Consider the following 11,920-nt stretch of genomic DNA (forward strand, 5'->3'; position numbering starts at 1 on the left):
GTGCTGGCTCCATCAGTGGGGAACAGGTGGGACAGCGTCCCCCAAACAGTAGTGGGATGGGACAGGGGCCAAAAACGGAGGGGGCTGCACAGATATGCCTCAAAAAGAGCTTTTATTGAAAGTCCCTGTGGGGCAGGGGAGCTCAGTGCTGGCTGGGGACCCTGAGCTGGTGACATCCCCGGGGGGGTCTAGAAGAGCCGGAGCAGGAACTCGGGCCCCCAGTCGAGCGCAGTGTGAGTGACGGCCAGTGCCACAGCCCCCAGCGTGGCCGACAGCCCCCAGACAGCCACCTTCACCAGTGGGTTGTGACCGATAGCAGGCAGAGGGGTCACGGCGGCGTCCCCGGCCGGCTCCTGGCGCTGCCGGCGCAGGACAGCATTGGGGCGCTGGCAGGATGCAGCACGCTGGAAGGCGCTGAAGGACTGGATGGCGATGCTGCGGTGGGGAGAGGGGGACGCACTGGTTCAACCTGGGGATTTGCCGGGGGGTGTCCCACCAGCACCCGGTGCCTTCCCCCCCTTACCTCTTGTGGTGCTGCCGGGCCAGGCAGCCATGCGGGTGACGCTGGAAAAGCTCCTGCGCCCGCAGGACCAGGCGCTCGTAGGGCAAATCCGGAGGGATGCGGGAGAGGAGCTGGTGGAGGCTGGGCATGTCGCAGGGGGCACCCAGCACCTCCTCCTCACGGTGCAGGACCACCTACCGAGGGCACCCATCACCTTAGGGGCCCCAACCAGGTGCTGGGAGGGGGGCTGGGTGGGGTGGGGTCCCTGTGCATCGCACCTACCGCGGCAGCGAAGTAGACGGGCATGAGGGGGTGGGAGGCGAGGAAGAAGTCGTAGAGCCGGAGGGTGTGATGGAAGTCGGTGAGGACATGCCCGTACCAGGTGATAAGCCAGCTCAGGGCGAAGATGGTGCCCACCTCCGCTCTGCCAGTGGCCAGGCGGGGCAGTGAGGGGCCAGTGGGCATGGCAGGGCAGGGGGGGACCCCCCCCATGTCCCCATCCCCCCGGTCCCCAATCCTGTACCTTTGCATGAAGTCATGGAGCCGGGGGCTCTCCCGCTGCAGCAGTGGCATGAGGTAGTTGAGGATGTGCTTGGTGCTGTCCATCGTGGGGTCCATGAAGTCCCTGGCGGGGGACACACAGGGTGGTGGTACTCCCTGGTACTCCCTGGTGGTACACCCGCTGGCACACCTGGCAGGGTGGTGGCCTCAACCCCAGCACCCTGGGGGGACACTGGGGCAGGTCTGGGGGTCTCAGGGGGATGCTGGGGCAGCTGGGGTGTCCTGAGGTAATGCCAGGGCAGGTGGGGGCTCCTGGGGAGACACTTGGATGAGTGGGGGTCCTGGGGGGACACCAGGGTGCATGGGGGGGTCTCAGGGGGACACCAAACTGGGGGGTCCTGGGGGGATACTGGCACAGGCTGGGGGTCTTGGGGGGGATGCCAAGGCAGGCGGGGGGTCCTGGGGGGACGCTGGGGTGGGTGGGGTGTCCTGAGGGGACACTGGTGTGGGTGTGGGTCCTGGGGATACCAGAGCAGGGGGTTCTGGTGGGATACCGACACAGGCTGGGAGGTCCCAGTGGCTTGTTGAGGTGGGTGGGAGGTCCTGGGGGGATGCCAGCATGGGCTGGGGATCCCAAGGGGACACCAGGATGGGTGGGGGTCCTGAGGGCACATCAAGGTGGGCTGGGGGTCCCAAGGGGACTTTGGGGTGGGCTGAGGGTCCTGGAGGACACTGGCGGGTGCCGGGGGGGGGGGGGGCGTCCCAGAGGTGCAGTGGTTACTGCAGGTAGTGTGTGGAGAGCTGCTCCAGCAGCGGGCCAGGCTGGGGGTCCCGGGGAGAGTCCCAGGGTGGGTTGGGGGTCCCAGGGGGACACCGGGGGGACAGTGGGTGGGCTGTGGGTGCTGGGGGTACCAGAGGTGGTGCGTGGAGAGCTGCTCCAGCAGCAGGGTGGGCTGGGGGTCCCGGGGAGACACCGGGGAGACCCAGGGTAGGTTGAGGGTCCTGCGGGGACACTGGGGGGACAGTGGGTGGGCTGGGGGTGCCAGGGTTACCGGAGATGGTGTGTGGACAGCTGCTCCAGCAGCGGGGCAGCGCGGCGCTGGCCCAGCACCAGCAGCAAGGTGAGGGCCACATCGTGGTAGCCCTGGTAGTAGTGCAGCTGGGGGTGGGCGCGCAGGACGTGCAGGATCAGGCCCGCCAGCTGCTCCTGCAGCACCTGCCGCTGCTCTGCTGGCATGCCTGGGGGGGCACCCGCTGGATATGGGAACCCCCGGGAGTGGGCCCCCCCCCAGAATCCCACCCCGCTGTGGGGATCCCCCCCCCAGCATGGGACACCCCCCGCCAGCATTCCATCCCACTGCGGGGACCCCCCCCCAGTATCCCAGCCCAGCATGGGGACCGCCCCCGCCAGCATCCCAGCCCAGTGTGCCCCCACACACAGCCCCTGCAGTAGTGCCCTACCCCGGCACAGCCCCACCCCCACCCCAGCACAGCCCCCCAACACATGGCACAGCCCCCTGGCCCACCCCCATACCAGGTAGAGCCCCCCCCGCCCAGGCACTGAGCACCCCCATACCCAAATGAGCCACCCCATAGCCAGGTCCAGAGCGCCCCCAGGCGTTCCCAGCCCCCCAGCCCGGGCACAGCCGGGTACAGTTCCCCCAGCCCAGGCATTCCCTCCCCCACCCCCGTTCCCCCCAAGGCATTCCCAACCCCCCGCCCAGGCACAGCCCCCCAGCCCAGGTACTGACCCCCCAGACCCGGGGGGGACCGCACTCACCCGGGGGGAAGCGGGGGGCTGAGCGAGCCACATCCAGCAGCACTTGGCTCCGGTCCCGGTGGTCCTGGAGGGCGGGAGGGGCTGCGGGGGGTACCGGGGAGGGGTGTGTGTGAGGGGTCACATCCCCCAGGGGCTGTGTCAGGCAGCTGGGGGGGGCTGGGATGGGGGGGTAGGAGTAGAAATGGGGGAATGTTGGTTGGGGAATGGTGGGAATGGGGGAATTAAATGGGAGGGGCAATTGGAGGTGTGGGAATGGGGGGGGAATGGGGGGAAGGGAAGGGGTAGATGGGGAGGGAGGGAATGGGGGGGTGCCAGCCTGTTGCACCGGGCCAAGGCTGGCCAGGAAGGGGGTGTAAGGAAACCCCATGCGCCCCCCCCGCCCCCCCCGGCGACCCCAGCTCGTACCTGGCCGGGGGGGCAGGTTACAGGGGTCGACGCTGAGCAGCCGGGGCCAGACCTGGGGGCGCAGCTCGGGGCAGAGCCCCCCCTCACCCCGGGCGGCCGCCCGCAGCCCCTCCAGCCCCACCGGGTCACTGCGCAGCGCCTGCAGCACCTGCACCCGCTGCTGCGCCCACCGCCCGCCGCGCCCCACTGCTGACAGGCAAGGGATGGGCACCCTTGGCACCGCATCACCTGGTGCCATGGGCATGGCACGGCACGCTTGGCACGGCACAGCACAGCGCAGCACGGCATCGCATGGCATCATTGGCACGGCATAGCATGGTGTCATTGGCATGGCATGGCATAGCACGGCATGGCATCGCATGGCGCCATTGGCATGGCATAGCACGGCACGGCATGGTTGGCACGGCACAGCATGGCACTGTAATGGCCCAGGTGATCAGCTGGCACGGCACGTGGTTGGTATGGCACGGCGTGGCACAGCATGGCATTACTGGTATGACATGGCAAAGCATGGCATACCCTACATGGCATGGCACGGTTGGCATGGCACAGCACAGCAATGGCCAGTGTGGCACAGCATGGCATGACAATGGCCCATGGGGCCCAGTACAGCATGGCCAGCATGGCATAGATGGCACAGTATGGCATAGCATGGCACTGTGATGGCCTGCATGGCATGGCACAGCACGGTGTGGCATGACAGAGCACAGCATGGTTGGTGCGGCATGGCATGGGTGGTGTGGCATGGCACAGCACAGCATACATGGCACAGCATAGCAGAGATGGCACGGCACAGCGCACATGGCACAGAACGGCGTACATGGCACAGCATGGCTCACATGGTATGGCACGGCACAGCGCACATGGCACAGAACGGCGTACATGGCACAGCATGGCTCACATGGTATGGCACGGCACAGCGCACATGGCACAGAATGGCGTACATGGCACAGCATGGCTCACATGGTATGGCACGGCACAGCGCACATGGCACAGATTGGCGTACATGGCACAGCATGGCTCACATGGTATGGCATGGCACAGCGCACATGGCACAGCACGTGTGGCATGGCACGGCACACATGGCACGCATGGCATGGCACAGCACAGCATGGAATACATGGCACAGCACGAGCTTTGCCAGGACCATGCATCCCCCCTGACCCCCCCCCCCACTCCCCCCCAGGTCCCCCTGACACCTGCACCCCATGTCCTCCCCGCACCCCCCCACCCCCCACTGCAGCCCACCCACCCCCCACCAGCCCCCCATTGCACACTGCCTCAACGTCCCCCATATCCTCCCTGCACCCCACACGGCCCCCCCCTCACCCCCAGTCTCCCATCAGACTCCCCCCCCATTACACCTCCATCCCACTGCCCCCCATTACAGCCCCATATGCCCCCCCCATTGCCCCCCCAGCCAACCCCCCAGCTCCCTGTTACACCCCCACCCCTGGGACCCCCCATTACAGCCCCCTCATACACCCCCTGTTGCCCCCCCCCCCCGGGCCCCCCACCCCTGCATAACCCCCCCTCGTCCCCCACCCTATCGCCCCCCTATACCCACCCTGCACCTCCCAAGACCCTGCCCTGCCCCCCCCGCTCCCCATTGCCTCCCCCCCCCATGGTCCCCCCATTGCACCCCCTGCCCCCCCCATATCGCCCTTGCACCCCCGACGGCTCCCCTTCACCTCCACCCTGTTGGCCCCCCCATGGCCCCCCCATCACACCTCCCATTGCACCGCCCCCCCATACCCCCCCGGAACCCCCCATGGCCCCCTCTCGCCCCACCCTCGGCTCCCCATTGCACCCCTATTACACCGCCCCCCCCATTACACCGCCCCCCCTTGGTCCCCCCATACCCTCACCGCACCCCCCCCTGGCCCCCCCATGGCCCCCCCCCTCGCTCCCCCCGGCTCCCCATTACCGCCCCCCCCGACGTCCACTCGCCCCCCCCCCCGACCCCAGCCCCCCATACCTCCCCGGTCCCCCCGCCGGGCCCTCCCTCACCGTCGCCCCCCCCCGCGCTCCGCCCGCCGCCCCCCGCTCGCCCGCCGGCCGCCGCTCATCGCCGCGCTGCGCCCGCCCTCATCGCTCCGCCCTTCCATTGGCCAGCACCGCCCCGCCCCGCTTTTCCATTGGTCTTCTCCGCCGCCCATCACGCGAGCCGGCGGCGGGGAGTGGCAGCGCGGGGGCCGCTGGGGGTTGCGGTCCGGCGCCGCCATTGGCCGGGCGGGCGGCGGGGGCGGGACCGTTGCCAGGGTTACATAGGGCGGGCGGGCGGACGGGGGGCGCTGCGGCCCGGCCATGGGCGACCGCGGCGCGCTGGTGGGGGGGGCCCGGCGGCGGCGCGGGGGGGGCTCGGCGGCGCGGTCCGGACCCGCTCCCGCTCCGGGCGACGGCGGCGGCTGCGATGACCCCGGTGGAGACTTCAGGTAACGGCCCCGCGGCCGGGCCCACCCGTCCTCTGCCGGGCCTCCTCCCGCCCGGGGTCCCGGCCCTCCGCCCCCCGGGCCCTGCCCGGTGACAAACCCCCCACCACCACCTCATCCCCGGTCCTGGTGCTCCGGTCCCTTGCGCCTCTCCCCTCCCCGGCCCGTTCGCCGGTGCTGGCCCGTTCCCTGGTGCCGGCCCGTTCCCCGGTGCTACCCCCTTCCTCTTGCCGTCGTCGTTGTTCCCGGTTCCCCCCCGTGGCCCGGGGTCACGGCGGCCGCTGGTTCCCGGTGCCCCCTGCCCCTCCCCCCCCCCCCGTGCCCCCTCTCCGGGCGGAACACCCCTCCCCCCCCCCCCTCCCCCCCGTCGGTGTCTCCGGGACCCTCGTGTGCTGCCCCCAGCCCCCACCACGCCGTGTCCTGGTGCCTGGGAGCGACGTCCCCGGCCGGTCCCCGCCGCTCCCGCTTGCTCTTGCCCCGGTTGCTCTTGCGACACGGCGGGCCACCCCCCGCCCCCCCGGGCCGGGGAAGGGGTCCGGCAGCGGGGAGCCCCTGGCCGTGAGCCCCCTGTCCCGCTCCGCAGGGGTGGGGGGGCTCCCCGGAGGCCTGATCTTAACCGGCCTCCCCTGGCCGGGGGTGGGTTCCATCCCCGTGGACCCCAGCCCAGGTGACCCGTAACCCCCAGGCCCCCACCCCCCCCAGCGTGGGGGTCCCACTCCCCCCGGAAGGGGCTGGGGGGACTGGGGTGAGCTTGCCTGCCCACTGCCTGCGCTGACATCCCCCCCAGCCGCTCTTTTGGGTGGGTGGGGGAGCAGGATCGGTCCCTGATGCTTCTGCCCTCGCCTCTAATCTTATCAGGGACGGGAGGGGGGGGCACGGCGCCGTGGGACTCTGGACCCGGCACAGGAGCCACCTGCACCACACCTGGCACTGCCTGAGCCTCCCCGGGCACCCCTGCCCCCGGGGAACTGTGTCCCCAAGCACTGGGAGGCCCTCTGCGCCCCCCTCCTGCCTGCCCCCCCTCCCCAGGACTGCCGGACTGCCTGCCTGCCCCTACCCCAGCCTGCAGCGAAACTCACACCTTCTGCTGCTGGGGTTCCCGGGGTGACTCTGGTGCGGGGTGTGTGTGTGTATCCCCTCGACACTGACTCCTTACCCTGTGTCCCCACCCTCGACACTGACCCCCTGCCCTGTCCCACCTCCCGGCCTTATCCACAGGTGTCACAAGGTGCAGGAATCTCTGCTGAGCTCGGCCAGTGGCTACAGCAACTACCGGGGCATCCTCAACTGGTGTGTGGTGATGCTGGTGAGTCGGGGACCCCCCCATGCTGGTGCGGAACCCCACTGGGAACAGCGCTTCCTTGGCTAATCCCCCAGTGTGGCTTTAATTTAATTAGCGGGTGAAAGTGAGCAGAAGGGACTTGGCACAGCGATTAAAGCCACTGACAGCACCCGGTGCCGCGGTGCTGGTGGCTGTGCCGTGCTGCTGGCCCGCTGTGGCTATCACCCAGCCTCTGGGTGTGAAGCCCCCGGCTGGCCGCAGTTGCGTGGCCCCTGACTAGGGCAGCCCTATCGGTGCTGGTGAGTGACTCACCGTGCTGTGTGCCGCAACCCTTGCACAGACTCGTGGCACTGGTGACGCAAGAGCGTCCCTGAGCCGCCCTGGAGCCCAGGGTGCGGGGCTGGCAGCCGGGTGCCCCCAGGGAGGTGGGGGCTGACTCTCCCCTCCCTGCTGTTGCCTCACCCAGCATCTCCTTCCTCTTCCAGGTCTTGAGCAATGCTCGGCTCTTCCTGGAAAACCTCATCAAGTGAGTGGGGGGGTTCTGGGGGGGAGGGTGGCATGGGGCTGGCCATTATTGCTGGCACCCGGGGCTAGGGCTGTCCCAGATCCCTGGGATCCAGCTGGAGGGATCCTTGGGGTCACTGGGGATTCGGGGGGAGCAGGGACTCCCATGGGGAGCCAGGAGTGGCCCCATAGGGTGGGTCCTGTGGGGGGGCCCCATCGGGCTTCAGGGGCTGGAGCCAGCTGCTCAAGCGCCCTATCCACACAGGTACGGGATCCTGGTGGACCCCATCCAGGTGGTCTCCCTCTTCCTCAAAGACCCCTACAGCTGGCCCTCCCTCTGCCTGGTCATTGGTGAGTGCCACCTGACACCCGCCCCAAGCCAGCGGGTCTGGCTGGGGTGGTGCTGGTGAAGCCCATCGCCCTGGATCAGGGCTGTTGGGGTGCAGTCCTGACAGCTCATAACACCTTCCTCCTCACTGCAGTAGCCAACGTCTTTGTGGTGGTGGCCCTGGCCCTGGAGAGACGGCTGGCTGCGGTGAGCCCCAGGGGGGTGCTGGGTGCCCCTTCCCTGTGCCTGCGGGGTCTGGCTCCCCCATCTCACAACTCCCTCCTGCAGGGCTCCCTCTCGGAGGGCACAGGGACTGCCCTGCATGCCCTCAACCTCCTGGCCATCCTCTGCTTCCCTGCCGGCGTCGTACTCATGGTCACCTCCATCACCCCAGGTGAGGGGGGCTGGGAGCCTGGCTCACCCCATGCTGGTGCAGCGGGGACACACACTCTCTCACCACCTCCCCTCTCCCTGCAGTGGGAGCAGTCTTCGCCCTGGCCATCTACACTGTCATCTTCCTCAAGCTCTTCTCCTTCAGGGATGTCAATAAGTGGTGTAGGGAGAGGAGGGAGGTGAAAACAGCACCCCTGGGCCCTGGGGACAGCACTGCCACAGGTACAGCACCGGCGTGGGAGGGGACACAGCGCTTATCCTGCCTTGGGGGTGCTCACAGTTCCCTTCACCTCTCCTAGCAGCAGGGGCCCGGAAAGCCAACGGGGAGGTGGGGAAGAGTGGGGTCACCTACCCGGCCAACCTCACCTACAGAAGTAAGTGCCACCTGTGGACCTGGGAGTAGGGGTTCCTAGACCCACTCAGGGGGGACCCAGACCCCCGGGGGGACCCCTGGGTGTGCTTGGCTGCTCGCCCCCATGTGCCCCCTCCTCGTAGATCTCTACTACTTTCTCTTTGCGCCCACCCTGTGCTACGAGTTGAACTTTCCCCGCTCCCCCCGTGTCCGCAAGCGCTTCCTTCTCCGGCGCCTCTTTGAGATGGTGAGAGCTTGTGGGGGGCGGCTGGGGGGAGGTCTTGCAGAGGTTGGGGTTGTGCCGGGGGGGTGGGGGGGGTGGGTTTGGGGGTGTCTGCTGAGGGGTGGGGCTCAAGGCTGGGGGGACTCTGCCCTCTGCTTCCACAGGAAAGGCAGCAGGACCGGGGAGGGGTTCCCTGAGGTGGGGGAGGATGATGGAAGGGGGATCCCCCCAGGGAGGAGGGATGATGAGGGGGGTACACCAAGGGAGGGGGGGATGATGGGGGTGGGGGTGTCTGAGATGGGGGGCCAGGGGTTGCTTGCTCCATCGCTGCCTCTGTCTTCCAGCTCTTCTTCATCCAGCTGCTGGTGGGGCTGATCCAGCAGGTACGGGGTTGGGGAGTGGAGGGGGTTGCGGGGGGTGGGGAGCTTCACTCTGAGCATTTTCCCTGGGGGGTTGGTGGGGGCTGAGCTGGACCCCCTGCTCCCTTCTTGCTGCCCATTCAGGGGAGCTCTGCCCCCCTGTATCTGCGAGGTCTGCCAGCACAGGGGGGCTGCCCCCCCCTTCCCGGGGGCCCCCTCCCTCCCCAGGGGCCGGGCTGCAGTAGCTGTTCCCGTTTCAGTGGATGGTGCCCACGATCCAGAACTCCATGAAGCCCTTTCGGGTGAGTGATGAGGGGTCCCCCCACCACAGGACCTGGTGATTGTGGGGGAGGGGCAGAGGCTGTGGCTCCCCCCTGGCTCCAGGATCTGGCGAAGCCACTACCCCAGCCCCTCCCCCCCCTCTGCTCCCTGCCCTCTTTCCGGACTGGCACGGGGGCTGTAGGACAGGGGTGATGGGAGCTGATGGTGCTTTGCAGGACATGGATTATTCCCGGATCATCGAGCGGCTCCTGAAGCTGGCTGTGAGTACCCCTGCTACCCTCAGTCCCCTTGCCTGGGGGGACACGGACACAGCCAGCACCCCCCTCACGGCCTCCGTCTCCCCCACCAGGTCCCCAACCACCTTATCTGGCTCATCTTCTTCTACTGGTTCTTCCACTCTTGCCTGAATGTGGTGGCTGAAGTGATGCAGTTTGGGGACCGGGAATTTTACAGGGACTGGTGGTGAGTAGTGGGGGAGACAGCGCTGTCCCCTCATCCCCTCCTGTCCCTGAGCAGGGTCATTTTGGGGTGGGGTGTGTGTGTGCACACTGGAGGCAGAGTGGGGACATGGCAGCTCCCCCCGGACCACGGCTCACTGCTTCTCTCCCCAGGAACTCTGAGTCGGTGACCTATTTCTGGCAGAACTGGAACATCCCAGTGCACAAGTGGTGTCTCAGGTGCGTGGGGGTGGCAGGAGGGGACTGTCCCATGTCAGTCCGTGTCGTCATGTGTCCCCCCTCCCCCCAGCCCCTCTGGGATGAGGACGGGGGCTATGATGCTGCTGGGGCTCTGCGCTAACAGACCGCTGCTCCTCAGGCACTTCTACAAGCCCTTGCTGAAGTGGGGGGCCAGCAAGTGGGCAGCCCAGACGGCTGTTTTCCTGGCGTCTGCCTTCTTCCACGAGGTCAGTGCTCCCTCTGGCTCTGCGGGGGCTGCCTGCCCCCCCCCCCCCCCCCCCCCCCCATCACCCTGCCTGCAGCTCCGAGAGCTCCTGACCTGGGGCCGCAGCTGAACTCACGTCTCCCCAGTACTTGGTGAGCGTCCCCCTGAAGATGTTCCGGCTCTGGGCGTTCATGGGGATGGCAGCTCAGGTGAGCGGAGCCCCTGCTCGCTTCCCTGGGCCCAGGGCAGCACCCCTGCATTCCCTGGGATGGGGGGGGGGGGGTGTGGTGAGTGGCCTCGGCAGGAGGGGAGTGGGCTACTGAGGCTGAGCCCCGTTAGCTAGGGCACATCCCAGGCTGCCCACCAGGCACGGGGTGACGCTGCTCCATCACTTCCAGATCCCACTGGCCTGGTTCGTCTCCAAGTTCCTCAGGGGTAACTACGGGAACGCGGCAGTCTGGATGTCCCTGATCATCGGGCAACCCATCGCTGTCCTCATGTACGTGCACGATTACTACGTGCTCAACTATGAAGGCAACCAGTGAGGCGGGGGCCGCCCCCCGTGCTGCCCCACGGTGCAGGGGGCACACCGTCCCCCAGACCCTGCCAGCACCCGGGTGCCACCGCTGTGGGTGGCTGCCTTGCACCTTCTTCTGTGTGTAGGGAGTAGCCCGGCAGGCGTTACTGTCCTTGTGATTTGAATGTTGGATCAATGCAATAGCCCCCGGGGGGGACAGGACCCCCACTCTGCCCTGGGGACGGTGTGGCCAGGGCAGGGGGGAGGCAGGAGCTGAGTCCACCCAGCCCCCAGCTGTTCTGGGGCATGGCTGCTCCTCAGCCCCCAGCTTTAAGCAGAGCCTCCTCTGCGTTAAGGCACTTTAAAGGACTGGCCCTGGCCTGTAACTGTCCCCCGGGTCCCTGTCACACTCCCTCGGGGGGCTCTTGTCCTGGCCCTGGTGCCACCAGAGGCTCTGGGTCCCGTGCACAATCCCTGCCTGGAGCTCAGTGGCACGGCGCCAGCTGTCAGCCCTGCCTGCTCCGTCCTTGGGCCTCTGCCCATGGCCCTGCCCTCTCCTTGGAGCAGGGCTTCGGGCCCTGCTGCTGCCTCCTGGCCTTGCTCTGGGCTCACTCAGCCCCTTTTTAACCCTTCCAGATTGTATCTGTCAAATACTGAGTGATTAAAGTGTCTTTTTTTTTTTCTTTTTTTTTTTTTTTTCTCCCCCGCCCTCTCCAAGCCTCATTCCTCTCTCTCCTGGTATATACCCCAGGCACTGCCCATGATTTTCCCCCAGTTTCTGTCCTAGCCCCTGACATGGGGGGCTGGAGAAGCCAGTTTGGAGTGGGGAAGCAGCTGGGACAGACTGGGCATGCTGCAGGGAGCAATGGTTACCACCCTGGGGCTGAAACCCCCCCCCCCCAGACCCCCTGTATCCCAGTTGAAGTGGGAGATGGAGCTCTGTGGCCCTGGAGTTCTGCTGCAGGGCTGAGGGTGCAGCTGGGGGTGACTTCAGCAGCACACACCCCAGCTGCCACCTTGGCCCCGGAAGGGTCCCTGGTTGCTCTCAGAAGGGGTAACACAACAAGGGGGGGGGCAGCATGTGCCACCAGCAGCATCCCAGTGCACCACTGGGAGCAAGGGGCCTGAGGTTCACCCTGCAGGAGGATTCCTAGCCCTGGAAGCTCCTGCCCTCACCG

The 11,920-nt window shown here is 67.6% G+C and overlaps 2 protein-coding genes across 4 annotated transcripts; one reads left to right on the top strand and one right to left on the bottom strand.

Moving 5' to 3' along the window:
• Positions 1–95: 95 nt before the first annotated feature.
• Positions 96–4,294, bottom strand: LOC119145548 (TBC1 domain family member 20-like). 2 transcript variants are annotated; one of them, XM_037382138.1, is made up of 7 exons: positions 3,189–4,288; positions 2,784–2,864; positions 2,056–2,242; positions 1,026–1,127; positions 785–926; positions 524–696; positions 96–435 (listed from the first exon to the last, which is right to left on the bottom strand). In XM_037382138.1, exons 1-7 carry the CDS (start codon positions 3,547–3,549, stop codon positions 189–191), a joined length of 1,293 nt encoding a protein of 430 aa, XP_037238035.1. In that variant the 5' UTR covers positions 3,550–4,288; the 3' UTR covers positions 96–188. The 2 variants fall into 2 exon arrangements, with proteins under 2 accessions (XP_037238035.1, XP_037238033.1); XM_037382136.1 differs by having other exon boundaries at positions 785–1,127; positions 3,189–4,294.
• Positions 4,295–5,494: 1,200 nt separating this feature from the next.
• On the top strand, positions 5,495–11,429 carry DGAT1 (diacylglycerol O-acyltransferase 1). Of its 2 annotated transcripts, none has more exons than XM_037381763.1 (17): positions 5,495–5,623; positions 6,839–6,926; positions 7,388–7,428; positions 7,672–7,757; positions 7,889–7,941; positions 8,023–8,128; positions 8,212–8,349; positions 8,427–8,501; positions 8,623–8,726; positions 9,047–9,085; positions 9,322–9,363; positions 9,559–9,603; positions 9,693–9,805; positions 9,955–10,020; positions 10,160–10,247; positions 10,372–10,434; positions 10,624–11,429. In XM_037381763.1, the coding sequence occupies exons 1-17, from the start codon at positions 5,496–5,498 to the stop codon at positions 10,768–10,770; spliced, it is 1,422 nt and encodes a 473-aa protein (XP_037237660.1). In that variant the 5' UTR covers position 5,495; the 3' UTR covers positions 10,771–11,429. The 2 variants fall into 2 exon arrangements, with proteins under 2 accessions (XP_037237660.1, XP_037237661.1); XM_037381764.1 differs by having other exon boundaries at positions 8,430–8,501.
• Positions 11,430–11,920: the final 491 nt, after the last annotated feature.

This window comes from Falco rusticolus, chromosome 3 (assembly GCF_015220075.1).
Source record: "Falco rusticolus isolate bFalRus1 chromosome 3, bFalRus1.pri, whole genome shotgun sequence".
In the NCBI taxonomy this organism is placed as follows: domain Eukaryota; kingdom Metazoa; phylum Chordata; class Aves; order Falconiformes; family Falconidae; genus Falco; species Falco rusticolus.